The 19,213-nt window shown below is 55.2% G+C and overlaps 9 protein-coding genes across 9 annotated transcripts; 3 read left to right on the forward strand and 6 right to left on the reverse strand.

Annotated features, from left to right (window-relative positions):
• The first annotated feature begins 408 nt into the window (after window positions 1-408).
• Window positions 409-1,596, forward strand: B0H64DRAFT_66659 (Phox domain-containing protein). The gene is made up of 3 exons (XM_062808591.1): window positions 409-827; window positions 968-1,289; window positions 1,377-1,596. Exons 1-3 carry the CDS (start codon window positions 591-593, stop codon window positions 1,403-1,405), a joined length of 588 nt encoding a protein of 195 aa, XP_062661666.1. The 5' UTR covers window positions 409-590; the 3' UTR covers window positions 1,406-1,596.
• Window positions 1,597-2,690: 1,094 nt separating this feature from the next.
• Window positions 2,691-3,964, reverse strand: B0H64DRAFT_438649 (mitochondrial carrier domain-containing protein; the record flags this gene model as incomplete). The annotated part of the gene is made up of 3 exons (XM_062806364.1): window positions 2,691-2,903; window positions 2,962-3,700; window positions 3,771-3,964. The coding sequence occupies 3 exons, from the start codon at window positions 3,962-3,964 to the stop codon at window positions 2,691-2,693; spliced, it is 1,146 nt and encodes a 381-aa protein (XP_062661667.1).
• Window positions 3,965-5,575: 1,611 nt separating this feature from the next.
• Window positions 5,576-8,018, reverse strand: B0H64DRAFT_414995 (uncharacterized protein; the record flags this gene model as incomplete). Its single annotated transcript, XM_062805072.1, has 5 exons — window positions 5,576-6,220; window positions 6,296-6,712; window positions 6,780-7,541; window positions 7,597-7,701; window positions 7,761-8,018. The coding sequence occupies 5 exons, from the start codon at window positions 8,016-8,018 to the stop codon at window positions 5,576-5,578; spliced, it is 2,187 nt and encodes a 728-aa protein (XP_062661668.1).
• A 771-nt stretch (window positions 8,019-8,789) lies between these two features.
• On the reverse strand, window positions 8,790-9,365 carry B0H64DRAFT_66762 (uncharacterized protein). Its single transcript, XM_062808593.1, has 2 exons — window positions 8,914-9,365; window positions 8,790-8,805 (listed from the first exon to the last, which is right to left on the reverse strand). The coding sequence occupies exon 1, from the start codon at window positions 9,271-9,273 to the stop codon at window positions 9,016-9,018; it is 258 nt and encodes an 85-aa protein (XP_062661669.1). The 5' UTR covers window positions 9,274-9,365; the 3' UTR covers window positions 8,790-8,805; window positions 8,914-9,015.
• A 998-nt stretch (window positions 9,366-10,363) lies between these two features.
• On the reverse strand, window positions 10,364-11,473 carry B0H64DRAFT_66712 (uncharacterized protein). Its single transcript, XM_062808592.1, has 5 exons — window positions 11,352-11,473; window positions 10,941-11,267; window positions 10,760-10,885; window positions 10,660-10,704; window positions 10,364-10,600 (listed from the first exon to the last, which is right to left on the reverse strand). The coding sequence occupies exons 1-5, from the start codon at window positions 11,352-11,354 to the stop codon at window positions 10,592-10,594; spliced, it is 510 nt and encodes a 169-aa protein (XP_062661670.1). The 5' UTR covers window positions 11,355-11,473; the 3' UTR covers window positions 10,364-10,591.
• Window positions 11,474-11,618: 145 nt separating this feature from the next.
• On the forward strand, window positions 11,619-13,685 carry B0H64DRAFT_335430 (uncharacterized protein). Its single transcript, XM_062801124.1, has 2 exons — window positions 11,619-11,786; window positions 11,847-13,685. The coding sequence occupies exons 1-2, from the start codon at window positions 11,771-11,773 to the stop codon at window positions 13,493-13,495; spliced, it is 1,665 nt and encodes a 554-aa protein (XP_062661671.1). The 5' UTR covers window positions 11,619-11,770; the 3' UTR covers window positions 13,496-13,685.
• B0H64DRAFT_384274 (uncharacterized protein) lies at window positions 13,686-14,779 on the reverse strand. The gene is made up of 2 exons (XM_062802991.1): window positions 14,037-14,779; window positions 13,686-13,938 (listed from the first exon to the last, which is right to left on the reverse strand). The coding sequence occupies exons 1-2, from the start codon at window positions 14,337-14,339 to the stop codon at window positions 13,726-13,728; spliced, it is 516 nt and encodes a 171-aa protein (XP_062661672.1). The 5' UTR covers window positions 14,340-14,779; the 3' UTR covers window positions 13,686-13,725.
• A 301-nt stretch (window positions 14,780-15,080) lies between these two features.
• B0H64DRAFT_453325 (histidine phosphatase superfamily) lies at window positions 15,081-16,381 on the forward strand (the record flags this gene model as incomplete). Its single annotated transcript, XM_062807238.1, has 6 exons — window positions 15,081-15,259; window positions 15,312-15,575; window positions 15,647-15,777; window positions 15,910-16,003; window positions 16,073-16,140; window positions 16,209-16,381. 6 exons carry the CDS (start codon window positions 15,081-15,083, stop codon window positions 16,232-16,234), a joined length of 762 nt encoding a protein of 253 aa, XP_062661673.1. The 3' UTR covers window positions 16,235-16,381.
• Window positions 16,197-18,377, reverse strand: B0H64DRAFT_66854 (S-adenosyl-L-methionine-dependent methyltransferase). The gene is made up of 7 exons (XM_062808594.1): window positions 17,871-18,377; window positions 17,516-17,721; window positions 17,337-17,344; window positions 17,186-17,239; window positions 17,059-17,091; window positions 16,772-17,002; window positions 16,197-16,668 (listed from the first exon to the last, which is right to left on the reverse strand). The coding sequence occupies exons 1-7, from the start codon at window positions 17,966-17,968 to the stop codon at window positions 16,477-16,479; spliced, it is 822 nt and encodes a 273-aa protein (XP_062661674.1). The 5' UTR covers window positions 17,969-18,377; the 3' UTR covers window positions 16,197-16,476.
• Between the last annotated feature and the right edge of the window lie 836 nt (window positions 18,378-19,213).

Raw genomic sequence — 19,213 nt, forward strand, 5'->3', positions numbered from 1 at the left:
GGAGAGCAAACAAAGCTCGCGCAAGGGCGAGACGGCGAAGATTGGTATATAGGTATGTACGGTAATGGCATGGGTACACACACACACACACAAAGGGCGTTCTCGAAGGGTTATGGTCGCAATGACAACTTATCTGGTTGTAGTTACTGCAGTACGCAGAACCTACGAGTACTTCGTACTGGCCATTCCATGGATGCGTGCTTCAAAAGTGTCGGGTGCTGCTGAGTGACCTCGTATTTCCAGGGATGCAAGTTGCGCGACCCGAGGCCGATGTGGTCATTGTCTCCCCTCCCGCCGATCCACAGCTCTCTGGGGAAGTTACCCCACCTCACCAAGCACCTCAAGGGAGCCGAGCGGGAGCTTGGCTTGGCTTCGCACCCTCAAACCACCACAAGGTCACATCACGCGCCATCTTCGCCTGCACTCGACAAGTGAAGCAATTCCCTACCATTTCCCCGTTGACATCCCTTCGGCGATTAGCGCACAAGGCGCGGCGCATCCGCGCATCGAGAACCACCAAAAATCGCAGACTACGAGCAGACTAAGCGGCCACCTTTAACCACACCGTCAACACTACCATTACCGACGGCATGGCGTCACCAGTTGATGACACGAACCCGGCGCCCGCGGCCAACACCGGTGCCGATCCACAGCCACCACTTTCGCCCACGTCGCCTACGTCCACTACCTCACCCACATCCCCCACATCCGCGGCCGAGGCGGCTGCTGCGCGCCTGCACCGGCCCATGATGCAGTCGCTGCCAGACACAAGACAGCAGTCCTTCGACGAGATCTACGGACCACCCGAGAACTTCCTAGAGATCGAGGTTCGTCTCCTATCAACACCCCCGCCCCTCCCCCTCCCTCTTGCCATCCCGCAATTCAAAACCCAACCCCCAAGTCGACCGGCCCAAAAACAAAAACACCAAAAAACTAACACCCGGCGCTCACCCTACCCCCTTCACAGGTCCGCAACCCGCGCACGCACGGCATCGGGCGGCACATGTACACCGACTACGAGATCGTGTGCCGGACCAACATACCCGCCTTCAAGCTGCGGCAGTCGACGGTGCGGCGGCGCTACTCCGACTTTGAGTACTTCCGCGACATACTCGAGCGCGAGAGCGCCCGCGTCACCATCCCGCCGCTGCCGGGCAAGGTGTTCACCAACCGGTTTAGTGATGATGTGATCGAGGGTCGGCGGGCCGGGTTGGAGAAGTTTCTCAAGATTGTTGTCGGGCATCCGCTGCTGCAGACGGGGAGCAAGGTGCTGGCGGCGTTTGTGCAGGGTGCGTTTCTTTTTTTTTTTGCTTGTCCTTTTTGTTTTTCGCTTGTCTTCTTTTGGAGGGGTGGTGCTGACAGTCTGGACTTTCTAGACCCGAACTGGGACCGCAACGCCTGGTGACACTGCGCTGATGGATTGGGCTGGATTCCACCACCGTCGCCGCCGCCGCCGCCACTGACCGCCCCTCGGCCGGCTCTGTCGAGGCTGAGGTTCTTTCTGGGCGAGAGGAATGCCGAAAATAGGGGAAATAGCACGGGTTATTCACGGCCGCAGCGGAAATTGCGGAAACGGCCGCCGAAAGGATGGCTTGAAGCGCACAAGTTGGGGGATAATGACGGCTCGGATTGTTGATTGACGTCTTCGTCATGGCGGGTAGGGTGGCCTATGGGAAGAGGAAGGTGATATCTTGGGAGCTTGACCGGCGCGTTCGTGCAAGGGTGGTATATATTTTCTGTGTTCGGCGCATTTGTTCAGCGCATTTGATGGGGTGGGTTGTGGGGGAATGAATGAGGCAAGGTTGATCAGTCTAGTCTGTTGTTTCCTTTGCGCTTTGCTGCTGATTCCCGATGTTTTACGGCTTAGCACGAGATATCCAATACTTTACTTTGTAGGTGTTTCTCTCATGCCTAACGTTTGCTTAAAGAACATCGAGTCGGACGTCATGCAACTTGTGTTACAGCCGAGAACCACTCCGTCCGGAAATAGATCATGGCCCGGACTCGGCGTGCTTGATAGAGGCATGATGAACTCATCGATTGGCTCTAGCTAGAGAGGAGATGCATCAAGCCATTAAGCATGCATACAGTTCATGCACCAAGGTGCAACCCCCCTTATTCCCATTCCCGCGGGCCCATCATCATGTGCCTCGCGTCGTCTTTTTTCGTCTACATGTACAGCGTCACTTTTCCGTCAACATCACAGATACACGACAAGCCCCCTTTCAGGACCGCCAATTCGTACAATGAGAGGTGAGGAGTAGGATTCCCCTCGTTCCCATCATTGTTTTGCCGGACAACCCGTCCCCAAAAACGCCGATTCAAATGCGAAAAAGAAAAAAAGACAAAAGAATAGTGCAGTACGCTAGATTCCGCGCCAACCAACCGAACCCCTTCTATGATGGCCCCCTTTTCTATAGCTGATCTCGTAGATGGCGAAGGACAGGAGGGTATCTGTCGACAATCAACAAGACGTGAGTAAAAGGTGGGCGGTGGTTTCCTTCGCCCTTTGCAATACAAGAAGAACTAAAGGGGAGGCACCTCGCCATATTCGCAGACAGATTTGGGTTGCCGAGGCTAGATGCGAGGTAGATTAGTAGGTAGGTAGTTGTTTTTACACGGTGGTTGTACAGTCGCTTCGGGCTTGCGGTCGTCGTGCCGAAATAGATTGTTGAGGAGGGAGGTTGGTTTTACGCCGAAGTGTGGAGGAGTCGGAGAATGCCCTCGTACATGCCGAACATGATGGCTGCGCTCGGGACTGTCCGGAGTAGATGGGGCGTCATGCCGCCGTAGAGGCCGAGCATACCCTCCTCTTTAAACACCAGCTTGAAGCACTGGACGAGGCCGGTGTACTTGGGCCGGCCGTCGGCCATGGGCGCTTGGCGTAGGCGAGTGCGGGCGACCTGATTCATGGAGTCAGCATCTCCCGCGGGAGTTCGGTTGTCAGCAGCCAAGACGCACCTCATGAGGATAAGTTATTACGGCTGCGATGAACTTGGAAAAGCCCGCGGCGCCAAACTTGCCCGTCCAGTCGACCGTGTGGTCCCACCAGCCCTTCTGCCTGCCGCTGAGGGCAATGCGTTCCTCCCTCCTCACAAGCGAGCGCTTGATCTGCTCGTACAGCATCCAGTGCATGGTCGACTCGGCCACGCCTAGGTAGCTCGCGCTCATGCCCTTGTAGAGACCTCGGATCCCTTCGTCACGTAGTACTTGCCGGATGCAGTCCACGCTGTTCTTGTACCGGCGCTTGGCGATGCCGCCACTCTCTATCGCCATGTTCTTATCGAGCTGCAGGCGAGTCTTGACCATCCAGATTGGGTTTGTCACCGTACTAGTGACGACACCAGACAGAGTACCCGCACTAAGGTGCACCCACGGGGAGTCCTCGTCACCAACGTACTCGCCGATGATGCGCTTACCGTTGCCGTAGGTGAAGAAGTTGATTGAGCGGGCGGGAATCACGCCGACCAGGTTAGGGCCGAGGCCCTTGAAAAGCGCCCGGGGCCCTTCCTGGCGGTAGACGCTGGCCAAGATGGACATGGTCTCGTTGAAGTGGAATGCGACGGTTCGGAGGGGATTCATCGGAGCGGCTATCGAGGCCCGGGAAGCGCGGATCTGGGCTTGGTAGAAATCGGACTGCAACCTGGTCTTGAGGACATCAAGCGGTGCAGTCAGGGTAGCAGCCGTCATGCCGCCGATTCTACGCGCAGGGAATAGGATGTCAGTATGACTACAACCTGAACTTGTCTTGTCTCGGGAGTTAAGCTTACCCTCCTGCCACCAGATGCGCCCATGATTTAACAGCGCGCGCGGACCTGTCCCGGTTGACTATCGGGCTTCCTTGCCGCGACTCAGGATTTACATCGCCCGTTTCTCGTGATTGTGTGAGGGGTGCATCGGTATGTGATATGCTCTTCCCAGGTCCACCAGGCATCGTCGACCTGGTGACAGAGGCTGAAGCCATGGCCGCTTCGAGGTGTGTTGATATTTATTTTGGGACCGTTTGTGAATCCAGGACTTGGCGATCCTGGTAACAGCCTGAACACCCCTTTTCTGGTATGTACAAGTCTCGAGATTAGAGAATCTGCATTGCTGTCCGATGCTGGAAAGTGCGGGTTTGCGATGAGCGAGCAGTCGATCGCAAAACCAGAACAGGGACCAGGATCGGTATCGCGATAAGGCCTTCTCCATCCTCAAACTTTTTTTTGGCATCTGTGATTGAGCGACGCGTTCACTGGCTTGGGCCGGCTATTCTTCGGAAAGTTTGTGCAGACGTCATATGAAGAAGTCGCGCCCGAGGGGTTGTCCTGGGGCACGGACCTCGAGACGCTTCACACAGACTCTGGTGTATTGTGTATTGTGTATTATGTATGGTGTATTGTACAGATGTGTAATGTGAAGATCCCCAGTGACCCAGGGTCCGAGAACTAAATGATATGCACGGCTATTAGTTATTTTGTATAGACGGTATATCATTAATCATAGCCAAACGTGTCTTACCTTGTGGAGCTCTCGTATGTACATACATCCGTACCCACGGTGATGTGAAGGCGGACATGGTGTGGTGTTTTGTTGATTTGTTGACAAAATGACAGAATAAGGGGTCAAGAGGTTAGGGATAAAAGGGCTTAGTTCGTAAATGCCAGCCTTCTAGGGACTTGGAATGCGGAGATTGCAACAGTACAGGGGAAAATTGATGATACTTTCCATCATGGCACTTCAAAAATATGGATAACTTCCATGTCACCATGTTCCGTACCGGTGATTAGGGGGTTGTGTCAATTAAGTATGCTGTGATACCTGCTGCCAGCGAGAGGATAGAAAAAGATTCCGACCCCCAACTACCATTCCCAGCCTGGAGCCCGCCAAATCTATGACAGACAAATCCATTCCATGCTGGTAGTGTGAGCCATCCCCTCCCAAATCCCTCCTATCAGCGTAGCAAATGTCGTCAATCTGGAAAGAATACTTTTTGTTGGTTCCGGCATATGTAGTGGCCAACCGACTGCTGAGCCGGGGCAGACCACAAGGACAGGCAGGCCTCCCAGACAACTGAGAAGACAGCCATCTGGTGATTCGCAGCACCGTGGTCCTCATGTGTCGCGGTACGTCGAAAGGACGACAACACAAAGAGCAATCCTGTGCCAAAGTCGTACCGTGATGTAGTGGGAGAAAAAAACGAACGAGATCACCCTCCACGCTTGTGGGCGGTGGTTGAGCTAGTTGATCTCTCAAAATGAGCCGAACTCTCGAGCGCCATGTTAAGATGCCGGGATAGATTCTGGTTGAAATGGCGCCACCACCCAGGAGCCATCGACTATGGGATTGTGATGCTCGTGATGGGTGACGGAACCAAAGATCGCCAGAACCAGACCGCAACTGCTCCAAACAGCCAAAACGAAAAGAAAAGGGAAAGAGAGTCGCATTCAGAAATCAGACTGTGATATCTCGCGCAAACGGTAACGAACGATGAGATGGCGACAAAGATGAAATCGCGGCTGCTCCGAGCGTAGAAGGCCAAGAAGAAATACCGAAAATACTTCTTCTCCATCCACGCCATCCGCTCACCCACACCCTACTGCTCCTGGAGAGCAGCGGACGGCAGGGCGCGGCGAATGGCACGCTCAATGACGGCCAGCTCGCAGCGGGCGACCGCGTGCAGGCTGAGGTTGTCGAGCTCCTTGCCGGTGGGCAGGCCCATCTCGTACCAGATGTAGCCGAAGTAGAGCGAGGTGTAGCAGCTGGCGCGCTGGATCTCGTTGCGCTCGACAATGTGCTTGCGGTGGACGTACCGCGTCGTCTCCTCGCGCACGACGGCCACGTACCACTCGAGCACGTCCAGCGGCGTGCCCGGCTTGGGGCAGACGCCGTGCAGGTGCACCCACTGCTCGGCGAAGCGCGGCTGGTTGAACATGCGCGCCCGGTCCGGCTCCATGTCGGCGAGCACCGCGATGTTGTCCTTCTGCACGACCGAGAAGCCCGGGCACAGCATGGCGGCGGTGACGAGGCGCTTCATGAGCTGCTTGTTGAGCACCGTCTCGTGGTTGCGGTGGTCGCGCTGCAGGGCCTGCTGGAGAAGCGTGATGAGCTTTACCGTAGCCTCGTAGATGGCGTGGCGCTGGCGGAGCGTGATGCGGTCTGCCATGTACCAGGGCAGCTTCTTAATAGTAGAGATCATGCACTCGTAAGGGCGCTGGGGGCATTCCTTGGAGTAGGGGGACTGCGAGCCGCAGCTTGGTCAGTAACTGTTACCAGTTTTCTCGTTTTGAAAGGTGACAATCCAGTGTGAACTCACCCGCTGCGGGATCTCAACGTGCTTGACCAGCATGGTCATCTCCTCCTCAGTAACAAAACCCTTGAAGGTCTTCCACGGCTGGCCGTCAATGGGCGCCTGGATGACCGGCTTGGCATTGTCCCACCAGACACCAGCAGCAAGAGGGAACAGGTCCATCATGAGAGCAGCTTGGCTCGACAGCAGCAACTCAATGGGGCGCTCGCCGAGACGGGAAGGGCGGCCCTTTTGAATATTGTCGCGGTGGCGATCAACAGCCCTCACGGCATCCTGAGTCGTCATGAACTCGACATAGCAGTCCTGGGTCTTGGATGAAACGCGCTCCATGATGATGTGCACCGGCTCCTGATTATCGTTCAGGATCTTGGAGTTGCGGCCAAGGAAGGCGATGATCTCGGCGCGCTTGGTACCGAAGGGAATCTGGAAACAATCAGTTCAACTCGTTCTATCGGAACGGCAACGCAGCTTCGGAAACGGATATACATACATTCCTGATCTTGACAACTCCATGACCAACAGGTGCAGCTTGAGTCGTAGTCTCCATGAAAGGGAAGTTCTCGGGATAGAGAGCTATGTCCTGGGTCGGCATACCCATGGGGCCCTCAGTGAGCTGGTTAAGCTGTGTCGAGCGCACGGCACGAAGCTCGGCGGGAACCGGGCCGTTGTAGGCCTGGTAGGGATCCAAGGCCACCTGGTTGTCCTCGGGGACTGACGAGAGCACAAGCGCCTGGGAGATAGCATGTCCGTTGGCACCCTTAGAACGAGGTGACAAGAAGGGGTCGGAATCCGGTGCAGTGAACTGGTGCTCTTCGTGCTTCCTAGTGGCACCCTGGAGCCCCAGATTGAACGCAGGGGGCGGCGGCATAGACATGGGAGCGGCGCGCGGCGCAAAGTTGCGAGGCTCAGTCTGGTTATACTGGTTGTAAATGGACGCAGACTGAGGAGTACCCATGGCGTCCTTGCCAACCGTCTTTGACATGTGCGAAGGGGTGGAATTCATGCTCGCGGAGGGGAAGTTGGCGCTCAGCGCGGTTCCCTGAGTGGTGCCATACCCAGTGGTCTGCGGGGTATATACATTGCCAGCGGAGTTGTAGGTAGGCGTACTGCCCCAAGAATATCCCATGGCATTGGCAGGCGACCGTTGATCGAGTGTGGTTTTCGCCGGGGTCATGTTGCTCACCGCGGCATTAAGGCCCTGCGTGTAGCCAAACTGCATAGCTTGAGCCTGGGTCATCTGCGGATAGGTATTCTGCTATACCTTGTTAGTTTAATACTTCAGAAACGCCATTCGGGTACACAATTACCGTCATGCCTGCCTGGTTCTTAGCGGGTGTTCCGCCGACATTTCCGATCTGGCCGACCCCGTTGCCCTGTCTATCGGCCTCATTGCCGACATTCTTTGCGTTCATCTAAATGAAGGTTCTCGGTTAGTCATGGCCCAAAGAAAGGAAACAAACCGAAGACGGACCCAAGCATCCATGGGAGCATCCAGTGCGGCACCGCCGTTGGTGTTTGCGGTGTACTCGGTGTAACGCCCGGTACCGATGGGCGCAATGGTGTTGCGACGGCCTGTGGTGGACGGCCTGTTGAAGGACGCCGTCGAGGGATTCTTCCGCGGAACGGTAGCGCACCCATTGCCAGAAGAGGTGCTGCTGTTGCTGCCGATAGGAGTCGAAGCATCCCCGCCATTGCTAGTGTGGCTATCATCATCGAAGTCGCGAAGCATGACTCCACCGCCGTTGTCGTTGTCGTCGTCGTCGGCCTCAATAAAAGCCGCAAAGCGATTCTTTAAGCCTTTTGCGGTTCGGTCGTTTCGCTTGGCCGGCGTGGTGTCAGCGACCGGCCTGTTGTCGTTGGGAGCCGCGGTCGCCATCTTGTATGTCGAAGCTACTGGCTGGTATGGGTAGGCACCCGTTTCTGAGTAAATTGAAATGTTAGTAGAGTGTAGTCTGGGAACCTAAACGAGTTCGCAAAAAGGCAAAAGTCGTGAAAGGAAGCTCGACGTGAAGCAATCAATCGCTTGCTTCGCATCATATATCCACGTGCGATGCGATGTAGATAAAGCTGCAATCAACAATAAATAGAAACTTGCAGCAAATATCTGACCTGATAATGGATGGGAAGGTAGCTCTGAAGCGTCGAAAGATGGACCTGCGGGTGGTTTGTGGAAAAGATTGAGAAGCCACCTGTAGCTGGTGGGAAAAGAATGTTGGGAAGTGGCTGTAGCAAAAGTTGGGAGAGAGCGTGTGGGAAAGGAAGGAAGTGGAAGATGGAGTGGAAGAGGGCGCATCGGGTCGAACGACTGTTGATGATCGTGGCGGCTGAGGATGGGGGGGAAAGAAGAGGGTATTGACAACGGCGGCCGCGACCGAAGGGCGAGGGCGAAATAGGCGAAGAATAACAAGAAATGTCAATGTACTTACTGGTTTGGGTTTTCTGAGACAGCAGAGCCGATATGATGGCTATCGTAGAGAAAGAGAAAGAGAAAAGCCTGAACCCAACAGGATGGTGTGCTATAGTGAAGAAGACAGGAAGTCAGAGAACTTCTCGGTCGATGGTGAGACTTCTGGAGGGGCGTGGAAGAAAAGGCTGCAACAAGCGGGTCCTAAACGTCTGCGTACCTTAAAGGACTGTTTATGAAGGTTACCGAGATGAAGATTTGGTGTGAGTTGAGGATGACCTTGAATCCACAAAATGGAACTGCAGCAGAGGTTAATGTATGTTCAAGTTAAAAGGAAGTAAAGCCAACAAGTGGTATCGTGGCTCATGTGGTGTTTTGAGTGACCACAATAGGAAGGGATATGTACAATAGAAGTCAAGAATGGGGTAACTAGAGCAATAGAAAGTAAACATTTGTGGTGGTACACACACTGTGATTGTTTGGATGGAGAGAATATGAACAAAACAACAAATCCAACAATAATGCTCAAAGGTGGAGGGAGAGCAGACCAAGACAGTTCCACCAAAATGGGCGCCAACATAAGATGAAGGGAAGGGTGTGTTCGATACGGATTGAAGACAATAAACCCTAACTATGGCAAGATAGGTTGATGGGGAGCATCAGAGTCAAAGCTTCTGATGGGGTGAATCTCAAGATGATGTTTCCAATTCCACATTTCCTTGTCACGAACCGCCGTTGCCTCCTGAGCTACCACTTCCGAAACGTTACAAAGAAAGCCATGAAGTGAATGAGATATGACTTAGACTGGCCAAACCGGGTGCCATGCGGTTTCCCATGGAGCAAGCCAGGTGGTTAGACGCACCAATGGCAGTCGGCAATAAGGGGTTCGCTGTACGGGGAGTTCGTATTGGCTGGGAAAGGAAAATATTCACCGACGTAGCAATCAAGGGGAGCGTACCGAAGCGTATCTGAGTCTGATGGGAAGGCTTGGATGGGGCCGCGGGCGGGGGTAACAGAGAGCGAGATGGGCGAGGCAACCCCCTGAAAGTACATCTCCGCAACATCACTGGCCGTCGAGAAGACGGGGAATCGTAACTCTCGAAGAGATCAAGTCAGCCGCATGAACCCGGCATCCCATTAGGAAGATCAATAACAGAAGCGCCGGCGAAGGCGTTGTAATTATGTGGTGCTAGAGTGCAGAGATCGGTAAAGAGTAGAGGGGTTGAGGTCGTTGCTAGGTTTATTGAATTGAGGACGCCTTTCGGGCGATAGAAGCTTGTATGTATGCGCGGAACACCCTGGTGTTAGCAAACCGACATTGGGAACCACGGGATGAATCTGGGGTAATGTCCGAGCGCGTGAGTAACACCATAGGTGAGCGGGCTTCGGACAGCCGCGGCCTGGAACTGGGGGGCAAACGGGAGCTGTGGTGTGTGGCCTGAACTGGTGATGAAGCAATGTCTTGTTACCGGGTCTTCTGTTCGGCGCTGGGCCAGCTCGACGAAGGCCGGGGTTGGCGAGCCAAGTCGGCGCTAGAAGACCCCAGTATAGAAAAACTGGGTGGTTTAGAGAGGTAACCACATGGATTAACGTCCGGAAATGAGGTCACTAGTTCAAGCAATGCGCAGGTATGGAATTTCTGAACATTTTTTGTTTCGGTCGGTCGTGATATTGAGGCTGTGCGAGATGACGGCGATGCTTTTCCAACTCTAGCCCATGAGTGTCAAATCCGAATTTCCTGGAGCCCTTTTGGCCAGCCTCGGATGACTTCACCGGAACATCGGGCGGGGTGCTTGAGGCCTGGGGTGGTCACTGGGCTTCGTTCAGCACCCCTTTCCGGCAATTGAGTGGATGTGTCGTGTCCTCGTTGCTCTCGTTGCTCTAAAACGCCTATCCCCTTAATCGAACTGGGACAAGGTTAGTCTCGGAGCCACGGTTGGACCAGGGTTGAAAAAGTAAGTCTCACCGGTGTCAGGAAAGATTCAGCCACAAAACGCGCCCGCGCATTCAGCTGTTAGAGATATGTTAGTGGTGGTCATGCTGCGGGAACCGGGCGGGGGGCATACGAAGAGCTTCATCTCGGAAATCTCCTTGTCCACCTCCTCCATAAACTGGATGATAAAGTCAACCAGCTTGTGCTTTAGCATCTCTTCGGTATGGAAGTTCGTAATCAGGAACGAGATGTCGTATCCCTAGTAGGTGTCTGTCAGTCTCCGAAGACGGGTGGGAGCCGGTGGATGATCCAACCTTGATGGGCTTTCGGCGGAGAATGAAGAAGGACTCGGCGCGCTGTGTCAAGAAGCGAGTGAACTTGTGGACCAAGATATGCTCGATCTCATCGGCCTGCTTGATCTTGATGCTGATTCGTATGCTGTTGATGCTGGGCTCGATGAGGACACGCTCATTCTCGTTGCGGGCAATCGTCAGCGGCGTCAGCAGCACCTCGGGGGATGTCTGGGCCTCGATCTCGGGGACGTTGTGTCGTTCGGATGTTTGCGATGCGAAGTTGGAGAGACAGAGGGCGGCTGTCAAGCTGCTCCGGACAGCTTGAAGGTAGGGGCGGAGTGATTGCGACTGCGGGGGTATTTAGGTTAGCTTGGTCTCTTTCGTTGCCTTGTTCCTTTGGGAATGAAGAGGCCATTTCATAATGTATCTCACCATCGTGCCTGTGCTCAGAGGATGGCCCTCGAATCCAGCAAAGGCGCAACAATTTCGGCCGTTGACGTGGTTGTCGTCGTCGTTAAATGCAGCTCCCGGTATCCTTGGCAGTCAGCCTGGCGGGAACCTCGCTGGGCGGAGGCGGGGCATGGAAGTTACGTAATCCCTGGCAGCCTGAAGGGGCCCTGCCAGGAGCTCCAGGGTTGCTTGGCATGGCCCTGTTGTTACCCGTTGCAGCCCCGCGCCTTCTTTCTTCTTCCAACATCCGCCACTTCAGTTGGGGGAGCCACACAACGGAAGCTCGACTTAAGGTGTGCTCGGAATCGAACACACAAGACCTCTGGGTATCCCCAAGCCCTTTTCTCACTTCGTTTCCTCTCTTCCCCTTCTCATCTTGGTACCCGGTCCTCGAGTTCAAGATGGCCACCATCAACGGTAGGAATCCGGGTTTGAAACGCCACCATCAGATACCAGCACTAACCACCAATCGTGTAGTGGTGATCAAGCACCAGGGCAAGAAGTACGATGTCGAGGTCGACACTTCATCGACCGGCGAAGTCCTCAAATACCAACTGTTCAGCCTTACCGGCGTCGAACCCGAGCGACAGAAGATCCTGGTCAAGGGCGGCCAGCTCAAGGACGATGCCGACATGAGCAAGTTGGGGTTGAAGGGCGGACAGGTGATCATGATGATGGGTACCCCCGGAGATGGCGGTGGCGCCATTGTGCGTCCGACCGAGAAGGTCAAGTTTCTCGAAGACATGACCGAGGCCGAAGCCGCTCAGCAATTAGGCGCCACCCCGGCCGGTCTAGTAAACCTCGGTAACACTTGCTATCTCAACTCTACACTTCAGGCGCTACGCTCGATTCCCGAACTGCAGGATGCCCTTGGGAAGCACAAGCATACGTCCATGACGGAGATTCCCCAGCTCGACCTCACGAACCAGCTTAAGGACCTCTTCAAGGAAATGTCGGAGACACAGAATGGCATGCCTCCATTCACCTTCTTGAACGCCCTCCGGATGGCCTTCCCTCAGTTCGCCGAGAGGTCAAAGAAAGGCGAGGGCTATGCGCAGCAGGATGCTGAGGAAGCCTGGTCCCAGATTGTTTCGCAGCTGAGACAGAAGCTGAAATGGGAGACGCCCACCGAGGGCGAAACCGCCGGTGCCAGTTCTTTTGTCGACAAATACATGTCTGGTGCGTTCTCCAGCACGCTTGAATGCGACGACCCCGCTGCCCGCGAAGGTGGCGAGCAACCAACCTCCGCCAGCGAGCCGTTTCTCAAGCTCAACTGCCACATCGACGGTCAGACAGCCCACCTGAGGGACGGCTTAGTCAGTGGCCTGTCGGAGAAGATCGAGAAGAGGTCTGAAGTACTGGGCCGAGACGAGATGTACACCAAGACGTCCAAGATCTCCCGGTTGCCCAAGTACCTCACAGTCCACTTCGTGCGCTTCTTCTGGAAGCGCGATGTTCAGAAGAAGGCCAAGATTATGCGCAAGGTTACGTTCCCGCACGAGTTAGACGCGGTAGAGTTTTGCACGGACGAGCTGAGAAAGGCTCTAGTCCCGGTCAGAGATAAGGTGCGCGAGGTGCGCAAGGACGAGGAGGACGTTGAGCGGGCTCGGAAGCGCCGCAAGAAGAACCCTAACCAGGAGGAGGAGCTGCCCGAAGAGAAGAAGGAGAAGAGCAAGAAGGACAGCAAGAAACCAGCCACCTCGGCCGACGGTGATGTCGAGATGGTCGAGACCTTCAAGACGGACGCTGAGTGGGAAGCGGAGAAGGACGCGGCGCTCTTGGAGTCGAAGAAGGTGCTGAATGGCTTGATCGACCCGGAGCTCCGGAAAGATGACGGCGCCAACCAGTCGGGTATCTATGAGCTCCGCGCCGTAGTCACGCACCAGGGTGCCAGTGCGGACAGCGGGCATTACACAGCCTACGTGAAGAAGACGGGCCCCAAGGACCCGGTGACGGGAAAGATCGGCGAGGAAGACGGCAACTGGTGGTGGTTCAACGACGACAAGGTCACCGAGGTGACGTCGGACAAGATCGACGCGCTGGCCGGCGGTGGCGAGTCTCATTCGGCGCTCATCCTCCTGTACAAGGCCATTCCGTTGCCGACGGCGGAGGGTCTTGTTGAATGAGGCTCCGGGTCAAAATGTTACAAACAGCATTGCGGCATGGGTTGCTGAATCATACAGCTGGGATCGGGCGGGCGTACGGTACACTGGGAACTGGGAAGACATGGAAGGCTATGAAATTCGGCCTTGGTAGACCGCACGAGTTACGCTAGACGAACCAATTTGACGGGAGATTACTGCTGCACACGAAACGAGGGGTATCTCTTGCACGATATGCTATGCTGCTTCCAACATCATTGACCGCCCTTCCCAGGGCTTGCTACCTGCCCTCCCCCTCCCCCTCCCCCTCCCCCTCCACCAGCCTCAACATCCCTCTCCCTCATCCTTGCCCTTATTTCCGCCAACTTCCCCTCGATCTCCGTCTTCTGCCGCAGCATATCCAGCTTCTGCCGCTCCAACATGGCCACCTTGTCGTCCACGGTGGCCTCCTGCACCTTCTTCTTTTCCTGGCGGTGAGTAGACCCCCGTGAGCTTTTCCTCATCCATATAATCTAAACGTCATGGGGTTGCGGTGATGGGGAGTGGGGGTTGGAAAGTTACTTACGGCCTTCCACTCCTGCTGGGTCTTGAGCCCGGCCCCGTAGATGGTGCCGGTGAAGGTGACGGCGGCGAAGGCGAGGGTCAGGATGATGCGTCGGGTCTTTTGGGTGGCTTCATCTTTGGTCTTGGCGGCAGTTGTTGTTGATGATGATGATGAGGTGGAGGAGGAGGCGGGTGGGGGTGGGCGTCGGGATGGTGATGAAGGCGAGGACGTGAATGGCCTTGATGTTGCTGGTTTGGCGGTGGGAGCCCGCCTGGCTGCGGCTCGGGTGGTGGCCACGGCGGTTTTGCTGAGTGGTTGTAGCATGGTGGTCTTGGCCCTTCGTTGTCTCCTCGGCTTGGTGGTGATATTCGGCCTTGCTTATGATCCTCACTCCGCTGCAGTGCTGCTCCTTGTGCTCCTTGCGACCCCGGCTCGATATCACAATCCAATCCTGATTTGTATCCGCCAAGCCCTGTGCCCTGTGGTCGGCGGTGTCGTCGTCGTCGTCACCCCGGTGTGGAGAAAAATGTTGATGGCCATGTCGAGCGAAGATCTGGCGGCGCTTGACGTAACCGTGCCGGGCCGTCGCAGGGGTCAGGAACAGCGCGAATCCACCGGTGTCGGCCGGCGAATCAAGGGTCCTTGGGTGCCCACATTCCGCTCCCAAAAACGTGCTTCAGCCAGTGGGGCGCTGGTTACGGTTACCAAGGGCGTCACGTTTTACCGTGTACGGGCGAGCCTGAGTAATCCCCCTGCAGAGTTTCGAGAGGGGAGAGGGGTTGATGATGAAGGCATCATACAACACATCTTATACCCTATAAATAAAATAAAATATACATATCATGAATACCGAATATCAGAGATCGTCCGTCTTGTGTTTCTCTTGCCGCACCTCCTGATTGACTGAACTGTTTCAAGCCCAACGGCGTGTGAGATTGGCGAGAGGTTTCTCCCTCAGCTCCGTTCCCGTCCTTGTCAGTTCCTTGAATCCTGAAAACGGTACATACCACCCACCGTGACTGCGGTAACTACCTACCCATCAACTTATCAAACATCACATCAAACATGTCGACTCCCCGCGTATTCATCGTCCGCCATGGCGAAACCGAATGGTCGCTCAACGGCCGCCATACAGGTTCGACCGACATCCCCCTGACAGCCAACGGCGAGAAGCGGGTTTTGGCTACGGGCAAGGCTTTGGTCGGTAACGATCGCTTGATTGTCCCCAGCAAACTGGCCCATATGTGAGTGTCTACGCATCTACTATTTTGGTATGTAATACTCACATTTTTACAGCTATGTCTCCCCAAGACGCAGAGCGCAACGCACGCTTGAGTTGCTCAACCTTGCGTACAAGGACCAGCTACCGTGGGAAGCCCACGGCGAGCCCTTCTGCGAGGGCAAGCATTGCGAGGCCCGGATCGAGGTCACCGAGGACATCCGAGAATGGGACTACGGCGACTACGAGGGCATCACCACGCCTAACATCAGGGAACTGCGAAAGCAGCAAGGATTGGGCACCGGCTGGGATATCTGGCGGGATGGTTGCCCGGGAGGCGAGTAGGTTTCCCGGCCCAGGCTTATATTTTTATGGTTGACCGAATCTGGATGTGTCTGACACACCCACGCAGGAGCCCGGCCGACATCTCGGAGCGCCTTGACCGGTTGATCAAGGACATCCGGGAGAAGTGGCATGCGCCAGTCATGGGTAAACAAGCGGGAGACGGGGTTAACGGCGACGTCTTGATTGTAGCCCACGGCCGTACGTCGAATACATGCTTCCTCTACCCCCTTGGCGCTTTACCTCGCCAGCCACTAGTTATCCATGGATGCTCCAGGAAGCCCCTTAGGAGGACTCAACCGGGAATAAATAACTAACATCATGGTTGAACAGACATCCTTCGGGCTTTTGCACAGCGCTGGGCGAACCAGTCTCTTCATGAGGGCCCTACCTTTCTGCTCGAAGCGGGCGGCGTTGGGACATTGAGGTGAGGCCCTCTCTAACCAGTCATTCGTCTCGCTAGCTTTGTTTGTTTGTACTGATCCCTGGATCTTAGCTACGAACATCACAATATTGACGAACCTGCCATCCTCCTTGGCGGCGCCTTCATTGTGGATATTCCAGGTACGCTAGCCTCCCTGCCTTGACAGGATCTCTATCCCGGTCTTGAGGATTGCTAACGTGCACTGTAGAGGTGAAGGAGAGGACTAAAGAGTGAGGTTGTGACTACCTAGTGACTTGGGTCTCTTAGGCCAGGTCCGTGATGCTTCTTAGGTAAAATAGAGCACATAGATACAGTATCCATGGCGAACACATTGTTTTCTTCGACAGACCCATGAAGAGACAATCACGTATTTCCTAAATCTAGGTCCAAGAACGAGTCTATTCTCCAAATTCCGACAATCTACCCATCTCCCCGATCAACCCCTCCTCTTCCTACAACCGTGGCCGGAACCCCAGTCAAGCCTTGGTGCCGCGCGCGATGAAGATCTTCCGCCGCACTTCATCATTCTTCTCCTTTGAAAAGTTGAACACCACCGCCATCTCCTCGAGCCCAAAGTCCTTGCCCACCCCCGCCTCCTCGTAGATCCGCCTGATGTGCTCCTCCGAGAAGCCGTGGTGTGTGACGGTCGACAGGGCAGGGTGCGAGTCCTGTTCCGTGCTGTCAGCCATATGCTCCGTCGTGGGCTCTGCCTCTACTCTATGGTGGGCCAAACGACGAGGGAGAGAGAAGGGAAGAGGGGGTGGAACTCACACCCATCTTGCCATGCGGCAAGAAATCCAGAATCATCAGCACGCCGCCCGTCTTGAGCCGCTCGGCAAGCCGCCGGGCCGCCAGGGACGGGTCGTCAAAGTGGTGGAACCCGAGGCCTACGGCGGCGATGTCGAATTCGGAGAACTCGGCCGAGGCGAGGGCTTCTGGGTTGGGCTCGTCGGGGTCGCAGATGTTGCCCTGGTAGGCGTGCATTTCGGAGGCGGCGAGACCCTGCTGAGAGTTAGTCGGTCCTTGGGCAGAGAGTGTTTTAGGCGCCAGGGACATACTTGATTCTCGGCCCGAGTATTGTAGGCAGCAACCTGATGTGTGTTAGCTGTGGGTAATCGAGAGAAGATGTCGTACGAGGTGGTGGGCAGGGCAGGGCATCCGAGTAAACACATGAAGGAGACTTACCATGTTCTCTGACAGATCAATGCCAACACATTGGGTAGTATAAGGGGCGAGTGCCTAAGCATGGTTGTCAGAATCAAAGCACAAGAAGTTGTCGGCAACCCTCCCAGCGCAGTGTCGCAACCGTACTCGTCTCCGGTAGAAAACGACTTACCCTAGATACTGCGAAGAGAGTCAGCCATCGATGTTCTTATACCAATGAGAGTTGCAGCGCATATGTGCAATCGAGAACTCAGTTGTCTTGACGCAGTCAAGCCCCGAAGTGGAATACCGAAGGGGACCAAGGGGCTAGACGTAACGGTCGGGGGGAGGGAGGGGGGCAGGCAGACTCACCAACACCAGTCCCGCAGGCGTAATCCAACAGCCTTACGCTCTTCTTCGCCGTCACATCCTTCTTCTCCCCACCGTCGCCGCCGTTGTTGTCCTCGTCGTCCTCATCCGCCCAGTCGACGCCGATGAAATCGACCCTCGCCCGGATTTCCTCAATCAGCTTGCCCAGCGTCTTCTCGTGCCTGGAGTCGTACTCCGCGGCCAGCTTGCTACAGTTACCGGCTGCATTAGTCCTTGATCTGTAGCTCAAAAAGAACATGGTTGTGCATTGTTGCTCTGGCTATCGCGACGCAACGATACCCCCGATGCTAGACTTCTTCGGCTTTGACGCTGAGGGAGTCATGGGCAGTCTACTTACTTGAAATACTCCTGGTTTTCCTCTGTGGCAGAGGCCCCATTTCCATGGTGGTGATGGTCATGGTGGTGGTGGTGGTGGTGGTCAGAGGGAGCAGACATGTTGACTCAGGGGTAAATGATCCGAGGCAGTGGCAGTTTCGTGAAGAGGTTGCTCGTTTGTTCAAGGTCGTTGGGCCTGGAGAGTGAAGAAAAGCCGCTCTGGTTGATAATGAGACGAATGGATGTGTACTGATGACTTTGTTTGCTCAATACTGCTGGTTCTGCCAAATATATACTCATCAGTCTTGCGGATACATCTCGGCCACTTTCACCTCGGCAACATGTGGATGGTCGCTATGAATGAACAATCTCAGAAACATACTCGGAGAGAAAAGCGTGAGTGCCTAAACTCAGCGGAAAGTCTCCAAGGGAGTTGATAGGGCTGAAAGGTTTGAACTTCTGAGCCTGATGCTAACCTCGTGGTGTTTTTCCTCCCCCCGAGTTACACCCCATACGACATACGGTATGTACATACATACATGTAAAATCCGTCAGGTCTTTCAGCCCTTTGCAAGTCACACAACTCGATAAAGCACAAAAACGGAGCTTCCAACTTTTCTTTGTGTAGCAGACAGACAAACGAAGGGACTGTGACGTCCAAGGGCCAGGCGTGGGCGGACGGGCCAGGACGGGACGGGAGCGGGACGAGCGAGATTGGACTGCGACGACAAGCACAACCAAGAACGTACCGGAGGGGTCCGAGACTCGGGAGTCCAATGGGAAAAGAAAGGGCTTGCAGCGGCAGATGGTCGAGCCGGGGCGCCAGCCAACAAAACAACAACAGAAGGAAACGCCTCTGAGACCGATCCTTGGGTCCGGTCCGCCTCGACCCCCCCAAACCCCGCAAACGGGGTCGACAAGGTCACCAAAGCTGGAATATGACGCTCCCCTCTGAGAGGTTGGGTAAACTCGCTCGATTCAAGGGCCGATTCGCCAGCACGCCATTTTCCGCACTTAACCCCGTTCGGCAACGACGCCGCTCCCTCGGGGAGCACGTCGAAGACGTATTGGATGCGAAAACCCCAACTCACCGATTTTAGCGTGCCCTTTGGGTTGGTTCATTCTGACAAACGGGGACGAAGCGATCGCGCCGGCGATCCCATGGGAAGGAAATGCATGACCCCGCCCTCGGTCCGCAGACCTGTCCCTGTCGGAGGAAAACACGCCCTCGGGGTGGGCTTCGGGCGCCAAACCTGGAAGGGCCGCTCATCCCCGTTACCCAGTGTTTGGGTACAGGAGGGATGGATGGACATACATACATACCTTGTATGTATGTGACTTATGCGACTACACGTTACACAGACA

Source organism: Chaetomium fimeti (genome assembly GCF_033439085.1).
Source record: "Chaetomium fimeti strain CBS 168.71 chromosome Unknown B0H64scaffold_2, whole genome shotgun sequence".
NCBI classification, from domain to species: Eukaryota; Fungi; Ascomycota; class Sordariomycetes; order Sordariales; family Chaetomiaceae; genus Chaetomium; species Chaetomium fimeti.

Bases quoted from the DNA above. Each gene is read 5' to 3' on its own strand.
- B0H64DRAFT_66659 (XM_062808591.1), top strand. From the start codon at position 591: ATGGCGTCACCAGTTGATGACACGAACCCGGCGCCCGCGGCCAACACC. The intron at 828-967 runs GTTCGTCTCCTA...CCCCCTTCACAG, and splicing joins AGAACTTCCTAGAGATCGAG to GTCCGCAACCCGCGCACGCA. The intron at 1,290-1,376 runs GTGCGTTTCTTT...TGGACTTTCTAG, and splicing joins GCTGGCGGCGTTTGTGCAGG to ACCCGAACTGGGACCGCAAC.
- B0H64DRAFT_66762 (XM_062808593.1), bottom strand. From the start codon at position 9,273: ATGTTGGCGCCCATTTTGGTGGAACTGTCTTGGTCTGCTCTCCCTCCA.
- B0H64DRAFT_66712 (XM_062808592.1), bottom strand. The intron at 10,886-10,940 runs GTTGGATCATCC...GACACCTACTAG, and splicing joins TCCGCCGAAAGCCCATCAAG to GGATACGACATCTCGTTCCT. The intron at 10,705-10,759 runs GTATGCCCCCCG...TATCTCTAACAG, and splicing joins TTTCCGAGATGAAGCTCTTC to CTGAATGCGCGGGCGCGTTT.
- B0H64DRAFT_384274 (XM_062802991.1), bottom strand. From the start codon at position 14,339: ATGCTACAACCACTCAGCAAAACCGCCGTGGCCACCACCCGAGCCGCA. The intron at 13,939-14,036 runs GTAAGTAACTTT...ACTCACCGCCAG, and splicing joins CCCAGCAGGAGTGGAAGGCC to GAAAAGAAGAAGGTGCAGGA.
- B0H64DRAFT_66854 (XM_062808594.1), bottom strand. From the start codon at position 17,968: ATGTCTGCTCCCTCTGACCACCACCACCACCACCACCATGACCATCAC. The intron at 17,722-17,870 runs GTAAGTAGACTG...CGGTAACTGTAG, and splicing joins GAAAACCAGGAGTATTTCAA to CAAGCTGGCCGCGGAGTACG. The intron at 17,003-17,058 runs GTATGTCCCTGG...AACTCTCAGCAG, and splicing joins ATACTCGGGCCGAGAATCAA to GGTCTCGCCGCCTCCGAAAT.